Below are 11,416 nucleotides of genomic sequence, written 5' to 3'. Positions count from 1 at the left end.
GGACCAGGGGACAGGAGCCGGAAGCAAGTCCAGAGGCAGACCCCACACACGGTGACAGGCTTTAGTCACCACCAGAGGTTGCCCCCTGGTGCCCCCCTCCGCCCCCCCCCCCCCCCCCCGCCTGGGTCAGACTCTCTGCCCCCCCCCTCCCCGGTGAGTTTTCAGCTGTTAATGGGCTGCTTCCCCCCCTCCCCTGCTATTTTTTTCTTTCTTCCTCTTTCTCTTTCTCTTCCCTCCCTCCCTTCCTTCTCTCTCTCTCTCTCTTTCGGTCTCTCTCCCTCCCTCCTCCCTCCCTCCCTTTCTCCTTCCTTCTTTCCCAGGGATTGAACCCAGGGCCACTTAACCACTAGCCACATCCCAGCCCTTTTTATTTTTTATTTTGAGATGGTGCCTCACTAAGTTGCTGAGGCTGGCTTTGAACTCGTGATCCTCCTGCCTCAGCCTCCTGAGCCGCTGGGATTACAGGGCTGCACCCAGCTGGGTTGCTCATCTTTAAAGTTCAGATTTCACTTAAAAATCTGGATTCCCACTTCTCTTGGGAAAGAAAACACCACAGGATCTAGCAATGTGGGGGGCACAGCCTGTAAGGGTGCGTCCCTGTCAAGGGGGCCGTGGGTCCTCAGCTCTGGCCACCTGCTGCAAAGGCAGGAGCCCTGACCCAGATGCTCTCCCCTCTCTGAGCTAGCAGTGTGGGGCCCTCGTGCCACCTGGCGACAGTGGCTGGGAGCCAGGACGGTCACCTACCCCAGTCCCGAGCTGCGTGTCCTTTCACCCTGGCTCCCTTCTTCCCCCTCAGCCACCTTCCTGGCCTGGGAGGGCGCTGGAACCCAGGATCCTAGATCACACCATCGGGAGGGTCCATCTTGGCCTCAGTGTCCCCTGTCTCTGATGAGCGGGCAGCTGGCTCCTGCCCGGCCCAACACAGAGGCCACTTGCTAAGTGAGGGCCTGAGCCCTCACCATGTGGCTGGTCTGAATCAAGGTGTGTCACAGAACAAAACGCCGAGCAGATTCTAAAAGCATGAGAAATACAAAAGGGAACTGTCCTAGGAGCAATATTTTCTATGTTTCACATATGAAAGGATAATATTTGACAGGATAGTGGACATTTGAAAGGATAGTATTTTGGGTATACTAGACTGAATAAAATAGCTTCACTGAAATTAATTCCATTTTTTATGTGGTTATTTGAAAATCACATCGTGTGACTCATTTCCGGGGCTCCCGTTCCGTTTCTGTCAGGTGGTCCCACCACCTCGCTGCACTCCTGACCATCTGGATGGCGGCCTCATTCTACACCCACGAGCTAAAAAACCCAGTGTCACCAGGAGTTTACAGACCTCTGCTTGTGATTCTAGACCAAGCCCCCGGGAGCCGGGGCACCCAGTTCCCCTCTGTCTCATGCCTCTGAATCCTTCACCCAGAAATTCCCCTCGACAAGGCTGCTCTGTTTTGATGATTCAAAGCCCCTTCCGGATGTGGTGGGCCTTGAGGTCAGGCCAGCCTTAGATGGGCAGGGGTGACTGCCCACAAATGTCAAAAAAAGCCAAAAATACCTTCTGCTCTTTCCTTTCCCAAGTCCCCAGTCCCCAAATCCATAGACCTTCTGGAAACAACTGAGTGGTTCTTAACCACTCAGCTCTCTGGTGGTTCTGTGGAACTCGGGCCAGCGCTAGTGGGTTCCCTTCTGACCAGCACAGTGCCTTGACTCCCTGTGTGAAGGGACCCAGTGAGGGTGGCCTAGGGGGTATCACAGAGGCCTGCATGAGCAAGTCTGAGCAGCCCGGAGCTCACTCAGGCAGAGCTACCAGTCCAGGTGGGAGGGAGCAGGGCATGAGCATTTATCTACTGCTTACTGGATACTCTACACATTATCTCCCTGGGTCCTCAAACAATCCTAAGAAGTAGGTAATAGATTCTCCTTGCTATAACAGAGGACACACAAGTTCAGAAAGGGACTCTGTCTTGCCCAAGGCCACATAGCACAGTAACTGGCACAGCTGGCATTTGAGTTCCTGTCTGCTGGGCATAGCCCAGGACCCCTGCAGTTCATGGAGCGCTCCCTGTTCCCTGCAGCTGGACAGCTGGACAGCAGGCCTGACTGCTGCCCCCTGCAGAGGTTGCAAGTTGGTGACCCTTGTGCTGCCTTTGGCCCTGGCACCTGCTGATGGATCAGCACCATCCATGCCTCATTTTTGTGGGGCTTTAACATTTGGCTGGGGCCGTGGAGCAGCTGCCTTTCCCAAAGGAGCCCACACGGTCACAGTTCTCCCTTCCATGGGACCTGCTTTGTGTGTGAGCTTCCCTCCCAGCCCTGAGGCACATGGCGGCTGCCTTGGAGATTTTTGTGCCTGCTTCTTGCGGATGTGGAGGCTCCAGGCTTCCAGGGACGCATGGCCCAGGAGAGTTTAGCCACACTCAGCTATGAGACTATGAGAGGTCACGTCCCTTATTGGGAGGCAGGACACTCCTCTTTAGATCTAAGCAAGTGGCCCAGGGAACGTGCCTTTTAAGGGCAAACGACAGGCAGCCTGGGATGCCATCTAGCTGAGTCCATCCCGACATGGTGGGGTGCAGAGATGCTGGGGGAGATGTCTCTACTCCCGGTGGGACTGGCTTTCAGAACAGCCTGGAAGTGACAGCAGCATGAGGTACATGCGGGTGATCGACATTTATTGAGTGCCTTCTGTTTGTAATGCCGGGTATACAGCAAGGTGATCACAGGTCTGAATTATTCCCTCCAAGGCAGTAGGACAGTGGACAGGAGCAGTGACCAGTCACAGACCTCTGTGACCATCAGGGATCCCACTGTCTCCAGTGGATTCCCCCCCCCAGAAGAGTTAGGGACCAGGGTCCCTTGGGGCAATAACAAGGGACCCAAGGGACAGGGGAGAAAGGGGAAGCGGAGCTGACTTCTTTGTCTCGCACTACTGTGAATGAGCTGGTTTCTCTGAACCTCGGTTTCCTCCTCTGTAAAATGGGGCAAAGCCTACCTCCCTGCTAGTGGGATTGCAGATATTTCTTGGGAAACTTCTTGCTCTCCTCCCACACTTCCCACTGGCCCTCTCTATGGGAAAGGGTGAGGCAGCTCACCCAACCCCCAGGAGGTGGGCCCAGGCAGGCGGGACAGGCAGCCAGGAGGGCTTAAAGGGTAGAAAAGCAGAAGCACAGGGTTCCCCCCATGGCCACTCCACCTGCCACCACTGCCAGACACTGACTGCCATTCAGGGACCATGAGGGGCCTCTGTGGAGCTGCTGAGCACCTCGTCAGGACTGGGTAGGTCTGGGGACTTTGGACAGTGAGGGCCACAGGTGAGAAAAGGTCAGCAATCTGTTGTGAGGAGTATAAGCCCTCAAGGTCTTCCATGCCCTGGCTGCGAGACCTTGGGTCCACCCTCCCCCTCTCTGAGCCTCAGTTTCCCCATCTGTGAAGTGGGAATGATAATGGTGTCTATGAAACTGTTGTGAGCGTTGAGTAAGGAAATGTACACATAGGGATTGGCTCAAGGGAGCACTCGATGAATGTCACCAGGTGTCCTTGTCATTTGTAATTCCCAGCATGGAACTTGGCTCCCAGGGCGACCTCGTACTGGTTTTTGTGATTATATGATTAGCTGGTATTTCATCAGCTGCCCTGTTCCAAACACTAGTAAGACGGTAGAAGGGGCATTTAGTCCCCCCTCCAAATGCCTTCAAGAGCCAGATGGGATTGTGCTGGGCAGGGCCCCTCAGTCCTGTACCTTGAAGGGTGGGGCACAGCCTGTAAAGGTGCCTCCCTGTCAAAGGGGGCCCGTGGATCCTCAGCTCTGTCCACCTGCTGCAAAGGCAGGAGCCCTGACCCAGATACTCTCATTTCTCAAGAGAAGCTAGAAATCCCAATTTCATTGTGAAACTTCCTGTATCCAGATGACGGCAGTTCTCACACACCCACGGTGTGGACCAAAACAAAGCAAATTTGCACACTGGATTCAGCCCTTGGGACCCCAGGATGTGGTCTCTGGTCCAGTGCCCCAGGCCTCATGCACCACGGCGTGTTCAAGTCCCCCAACCCTGTTTCCTAAGGGAGCAGTAGAGTGCAGGAATTCTCATGCTCTGCTCCTTCTGTTCGGGACACCCAGCCTCCTTTCCCCACGTAAGAAATGACACTTGTTCTCCCAGCCCTAGCTTAAATATCACCTCTTCCAGGAAGCCCTCCTGACTCTCCCAGGTAAACATGACCCTCCACCTTCTCCACCCCAGTGCAGACCCAGGCTGACCATTCCTGAGAGACCTTTTATGGTGGACTTACGCTCTAATGTCCTGTTCATATCTCCCCAATTTAACTGTGAACTTGTCCTGTGTGTGGCCCATGACCTAATTCACCTCGGTGCCCAACACAGGGACAATTATGCCTTTTCTTTACCTTCAAGCATTCATTACCTCCTCCAGCATCCTGCCCACACTGCTGGCCTTGATTCCTGCTGATCTGAGCAAACAGGAGCCATCCTGCCATGCTCCATGAAGATTTATGAGTACCATATCTTTATGAATACTTATCAGGCACCATTCCAGGCCCTCGGAATGTATCAGTGACCCAAAGATACAAAGCCCTTGACCCGCTAATGATAGATAATAGCTCAGGTGGTGCTCATGATGTGACCAGAATGACCCTAGGAGGCACATTCTACAGATGAGAAAACTGAGGCACAGGGGGTTAAGGAACAAGGCCACACAGCTGTGAGCGGTGGAGCAGGGGTCTGAATTGGAACAGACCAGAGGCGATGCCCTCCATCCTTGCGCTGCGTGTTTCAGGGGTGCACACCTTGTCCATTTCCATCATTACCCGTTTCCTGCTAATGGCGCACCTTCCTTGCCCCTAGATGATAAAGGCCAGGGCCACAGGACGATGAGCTCAGGGAAACAGCTTCTGTCTCCGTCCCTGCCCCTCCCACTCCTTGATCCTTCTCTCTTTGTCTGGGCTTCAGGCTCCCTGACTCCTTCTTTCAGGCCAGTTGTCCTCACTAGGTGACGGGCTCCGGCAGCCGGGCAGGCGCCCCCCACCCTCAGGAGCTGCGCAGGACTGGGCTCTTCGCCCACCACTCCCGCGAGACCCAGCCTGGGGAGGGCTGTGATTGGTTCAGCGTTGTCACGTGGGTGGGAGTGGTTAGCTCTGATGGGCCCATCTGGAAAGTTGGCCTGCCTCCGTAGCAAAAGGGTGGCGTCGGCTAGCAGGCCTTGGCATTGAGCGGCAGGGACGGTGACAGGCCCACCCGCCCCCTGATGGAGCGTCCTCCCATTTCCTTGTGTGCAGGTGGAGGTTCTGGCAGTTGGGGATCCGCAAGGCCCTTGACCCACTGCAGGCTGCCTGGGATGCCTTCTCCCAGCCTGTCCCAGCCAGCTGTGGCCAGCTGCTGACCCAGCTCCTCCTCTGCGCTTGCCTGGCTGTTGCTGCTGCAGAACTGGTTTGTCATTGGCTGGTCTCGTCGTGGCTTTATCCTTCAGGACCCTCGGGCCTCATAGCCACTGTGTGTGGACTCCTGGTCTTCCTGGGCCTGGGCCTGGTACCCCCAGTCCGCTGCCTGTTCGCGCTCAGTGTGCCCACCCTGGGCACGGAACAGGGACGCCGGCTGCTCCTGTCCTACAGTACTGCCACCCTGGCTGTTGCCGTGGTGCCAAACGTCTTGGCCAACATGGGTGCAGCTGGACAGGTGCTTAGGTGCATCACCGAGGGCTCCCTAGACAGTCTGCTCAACACCACTCACCAGCTGCGCAATGCGTCCACAGCACTGGGCCCCACCAGCCGATCGAGCAGCCGGGGCCTGACATTTGAGAGCCAGGGAAATGGCTCTGCCTTCCGGCTTCACATGCTCAGGGTCACTCAGGGGGTCCTGGAGGACTTCTCTGCGTTGGAGTCCCTGGCCCAGGCAGCAGCACTGGGGACTCAGCGGGTGGTCACGGGGATGTTCATGCTGGGCCTCCTGGTGAAATCTGCCTGGTACCTCCACCGCTACCTGACTGACCTGCGGTTTGACAACATCTATGAGACACCACAGCTGACCCGGCAACTGGCCCAGGCCCAGGCCACCCACCTAGTGGCTCCTCCACCCCGGTGGCTGCTCGGAATAGCCCGGCCCAAGCTGTCCCGGGAGGAGCTGCTGCGCTGTCTCCTGAGGCTGGGGCTTCTCTCCCTGCTCCTGGTGGTCACAGCTGTGGCAGTGGCCACAGACCACATGGCCTTCCTGCTGGCACAGGCGGCAGTGGATTGGGCTCAGAAGTTGCCAGTTGTGCCCGTCACACTTATGGTTAAGTATGATGTAAGTGCTGGGAGGGGAGATGACCTAGGTCAGTTCCTGGAGGGAAGGGGCAGCCTCACTGACCCCTGGACTTGCAGAGCTGGGCGCAGTGACACACACGTGTAATGCTACCCAGGAAGATGAGGCAGGAGGTTCGAAAGTTCAAGGCCAGCCTCAGCAACTTAGCAAGACCTGTCTCAAAATAAAAAGGCTGGGGTGCAGCTCAGTTGTAGAGCATCCCTACGTTCAGTCCCAGTACTGGAAAAAACAACAACAAAAAACCACCTGATATGCAATTGCATTTACTTGCCTGCAAAACATAGGCCTTGGATAAGCCATGTGGCCTGGGCAACGGCAAATGAACCCATTTGATCCCCACAGGAGGCCTAGGAAGTGGTTCTATTTTCACCTCCTGTTGTAGGTGCAGATGCCAAGACTCAGAACCCTGAAAATCACTTGCCCTGCAGGAGTATCTAAACACTCTGGCCTCATTTCCTGCATTTGAGTTACATGCCACACAAAAGAGGTTTAATAAATAGTAGCTGTTACTAATAGCTCACGCCTGGATAGGAATGGCCTAGACCATCAGTCAGTCAGCTGTGACTCTCAGAGCAAATCCAGCTGGCTTCCTGATTTTGTAAATCCAGTTTTATTGGAACATAGCCTCCCATCTGTTGTGTATTATCCATGGTTGCTCTGCAAATGCGGCGTGGTCGAGGAGATGCAGGACAGACCACGGAACCACAAAGCCAGCAGTTACTATTTTAAATTTCCCATCTCCTTACTGTTGGTTGTATTTACTTTCAGATCACAATTTGTGGTTTCCAATCTTTTCTTTGTATTTATTTATATTTGTTTGTTTATTTGTACTAGGGATTGAACCCAGGGGTGCTTTACCACTGAGCCATATCACTAGCCCCTTTCTATTTTTATTTACTTATTTATTTTTGAGACAGGGTCTTGCCAAGTTGCTTAGGGCCTCACTGATCTCCTGAGGCTGGCTTTAAACTTGTGATCCTTCTGCCTCAGCCTGCCGAGACACTGGGATTACAGGCATGTGCCCCATGTTCAGTTTGTATTTTTTATTTTTAATAGTGAGATCACACACAAAAGCCTATTGCATAAAAAACACCCAAATGTCAGACCCTGAGCTAATAATATTAAGAGCTTATATTTATCAAATACTTATTATATATTATAAAATTATTTTTTGAATTGCAAGAAATCAGTTTAGGTGATCATGACATAAGTTGTCTTTTTTAATGAAATAAACTAGAAAATTATGAGAGTATATTGCAGATAATAAGGCTATGTATTATTTCGTGAAACTTTTCATCAATTATAATATAATATGTGTTTGGAAGGTGCTGTAAAATGCATTTCCTACCACAGGTCACAGGAAAGAAAGGTGTCAGGGAATGGTCTAAGAGTGTTCCCTGATTGACGTAGACTTCATTCATCATATCCAAGATGCTACCAATTCCAAGTCACACTCTTGTTTGATATATCAATAAGAGAGGAAATGCTATCCATCAAACCTGACTCAATGCTTTATTTTCACTTGGACTTCCAATTATACTCATGTAAAAGTAATTTACTTTTATTTAACAAAGATGTATTTCACCACATCTCCTCTCATGTACACATAAAAGAAAAGTAGAAAGTGATTGGTTAACTTTCCTAGGATGTCCTTCCACCCAAGCCCAAACCTGAATGACGCTGGCCAAGTCACAAGTATCCTAGGCTTCTGGCCAACATCTCGGTGTCTTCAGGAGCATGGGTGACGCCCCTCTATTTTCTCCAGCACTGTTGACCAAGCTTGGGCCGTGTCTCTGCGAGTGTTGACGCTGGTGCCTCTGACCCTCTGGGGAGCATCTGGGCCCAGCCCTCCTCCTAGCTTCGGCCACCTTGTCTCTGCCAGGGCTCTGGGAGCTCCTTCTGCTTTCGTTGAGCGCTTCGGGGTGTGGCAGGCCCTCACACAGGGGTTCGTGACTCAGCCTTACTTAGCACAAACCTCCTTTCCGTGGGTTGTCACTTGGCAAGAAAACATAGGCTAAAGTTCACCCCTCAACATGAATACTTGCTCCACTAATATATCTGTGGCTTGCTGCTCGGGACTTTGTTTCAGTGGACATAACCACTCACTTCTTTTTTTAATTATCATTTTTAATTTTCTCATTTGTTCTTTTTTAGACATACATGACAGTAGAGTGCATTTTGACGTATTATACATACATGGTGTAGAACTTACTCTAATTAGGATCCCATTCTTACGGCTGAACATCACGTGGAGTTACACTGGCTGTGTATCATATGTGAACAGAGACCAGTGATGTCCAACCATTCACTTCTGAAACAGAGTTTCTTTTGGAGACATTTTGAGATGGCAGTCAGACTCTACACAGACCAAGAATGCACATCACTTTCTAAAACCTCGGTGTGGGCACTCAGGCTAAAGGGATACCTGAAAGCAAAATGTGACCTGCTGTGGCTGCTGAGAGCAGTTACGGGTCATATTGATTTCAGACACGTCCTGATTTTAAAGACGTTATAAAGTAAAAAAAAAAAAAAAAAAAAAAAAAGCATCTCAGAATGGATGAAATAAGGTAGTTTCCTTAATCGCCACCATGATCCTTGAGATAGGAATTATCATCATCACCCCCATTTACAGAGAAGGATACCAAGGCTCAGTGAGGCTGGGGGAACTTCCCCCAAATTCATCAAACCCAAAGTGGCAGAACCAAGCTGCTTGCTACTTTCATGGGTTCCTTCCCCCATGAAAAAAAATTTAAATAAATGGATGCAAATACATTACATATTGAAAATAATGTTTGGCATAAATGTTCATTTTTTTTTCTTCTAACTTAAAGCAAAATAAAAACATTTTCATGATCCCCTAAAAATACAGCAGTGTGAGACCCCACACCTGCCTGCCAAGCTACTGAGATGTTCTCCCTGAGGGGAGACCGCCCTCCTTGGCTGGGACTGCCCCCGAGTTGGCCACATGTGAACCCACCCAGTGGCCCTGGGTTTCCCATCTCTTAAATGAGGCTCCTGTTGGCCCCCACCACATAGGATCACTCACATTTGAGGGGACAGTACATCAGAATAGTCACTAGGGGCTTAGCGGAGGGTAAACGGCCTTGAGCATGAATTTGCCTTCTCTAAAGCATTCTGCTAAAAGGTCGTCGTCATCATCGTCGTCGTCATCATCATCGTCGTCGTCATGGTGACGCCGGTAAGATGCTTTTTAATTGGCAAAAGCGTCAACTGCGTGCCAGCCTCAGTTACCTTTGGCCTCCCAGGAAGTGGGGGTCATCTCCGCACCCATTTTGCAGATGAGGGCCGGGAACTTGGGCTGAGGTCCCCAGGCCTCGCAGGGCGGGGCGGCCAGTGCCAGAGCCCGCGGTTGACTGCCCCTTCTCTCCTTTCAAGGCGGCCTACACCGTCCTGGACTTCGTCCCCTTCCTCCTCAACCGGCCCCCTGCCCAGAGCCCCTTCCTCTCCGCCCGCCACTGCTTCCAGTGGGACCTGCGCTTCACCTCCGCGGGCTGCCGGCTGCTGCCCGCCCAGCGCCCCCAGGACGCCGCCGCGCTGGCCGCCGCGAGCCTGCAGCTGCTGGCCGGCTCCACGGTGCTGCTGGAGGCCTACGCCCGGCGCCTGCGGCACGCCATCGCCGCCGCCTTCTTCCCTGCGCAGGAGGCGAGGAGAATCCGGCACCTGCGCGCCCGGCTCCAGAGGAGGGACGACCGGCACCAGCGCCAGCGGCTGCCCCCGGGGCCTCCTCCCTCTCGCGACCTCACGGACCGCACAGAGGCACGTGGCAGAGGAGCAGGAGGCCGCGGGTAGCGCGCACTTGAGCCGCTACCTGGCCCTCGGGCTGCCTCCCTGGGTGACCTGGGGTGGACACCTACCTCTCTGAGCCTCAGTTTCCACGTCTATAATGACAATTGTTGTGACCTACTTTCCACACGAGAATGTGCAAGGAGATATTGAGCGTGAAAGGCAACTAGCCAAGGGCTGTGCACCGGTCAGACCAGGAAGCAGGAGGTGGCCATTCCAGGCCTCGAGGTGGTCCGGGGCCTCTCACGCACCCCCTGATCCACCTGTTGGGGGGAGGCTTTGCATCAGGCAGGAATTGATCCAAATGCTCCAGGGACGACTTATTTATAAGCCTCTGACCGCTCTGGACTTATTTATAGTAACCTAATGTTTTGTTTTTATAAATGAATGTGTTTATTAAATCTTAGATTAAATGTTATTCCTCTGCTTCCCCAGGAGCCTCCCAGCAGGATTGCCAGGTTCAGTGAATAAAAACACAGGAGGCCCAATTCCATCTGAATTTCATATAAACGGACACAGTTGTTCAGTATGAACCCCAGGGTCATCCACATGTAACCCACCGTGTGACCTTGAGCTTCCCGCTGTCCAAACACACACACACACACACACACACACACACACACACACACTATAGCACATTAGATAATATTCTTGATTGGCTTTTATGTGAGTATTAGAAACAAATTAGACAACAAATTCTAGAATAAGTGCTCTGAAGGGTTGAAAAAAGGAGGTTGGTTTAAAAGACAGAAATGGGCTGAAAGAGAAAGAAGAAAAAACAAAAAGCAGATCAGCCCATACATCCTACGTTAACTATCAGAAAACACCTGAGTTGACTTTTTCCCCAAAAAAGGGATATGAAAAAATAAAGCAGGCATTGGCAATCTCTTCCTCGTCACCCACATACCTGCTTGCCAGGTCTATTTCCAGGCCTTTCTTTGAGCAGAATCTGAGTTATGAGTAATGAAGAAATAGGAAACTCTAAGTCGATCTAATTTTAAAAACAGGAATGTGGGCCAATTGGAATGCCCAAAGTTTAATTATAGGTAAAAGAAATGGATGTAGCTATCTTAAGCCAGGGAGGATTTAATACAGGAAATTGGGTTCTTATAGAGCTGGAGGAGGGGACCCCAGATCTGACTCACCAGGAAGCTCACCTCTTCTATCCTCAGAAGGGTAAGAAAATAGGAAGCCACTGCTCAGAGGGTGGGCCCTGGGTGTACTCTCTTGGCTGACACAACATGCAGGAGACACCAGAACCATGCTGAACGCATGAGTTCTGTCCTGGCAAAACACGAAAAC

General features: G+C 52.1%; 1 protein-coding gene across 1 annotated transcript; it reads left to right on the top strand.

The window, feature by feature from the left end:
- Window positions 1–3,558: 3,558 nt before the first annotated feature.
- On the top strand, window positions 3,559–10,794 carry OCSTAMP (osteoclast stimulatory transmembrane protein; the record flags this gene model as incomplete). The annotated part of the gene is made up of 4 exons (XM_081291447.1): window positions 3,559–3,585; window positions 5,004–5,128; window positions 5,290–6,292; window positions 9,707–10,794. The coding sequence occupies 4 exons, from the start codon at window positions 3,559–3,561 to the stop codon at window positions 10,118–10,120; spliced, it is 1,569 nt and encodes a 522-aa protein (XP_081147573.1). The 3' UTR covers window positions 10,121–10,794.
- Window positions 10,795–11,416: the final 622 nt, after the last annotated feature.

Source organism: Spermophilus citellus, assembly GCF_964194105.1.
Source record: "Spermophilus citellus genome assembly, chromosome: 4".
NCBI classification, from domain to species: domain Eukaryota; kingdom Metazoa; phylum Chordata; class Mammalia; order Rodentia; family Sciuridae; genus Spermophilus; species Spermophilus citellus.
The sequence above is the reverse complement of the archived record's forward strand: the minus strand, read 5'-3'. Positions and strand labels throughout refer to the sequence as shown.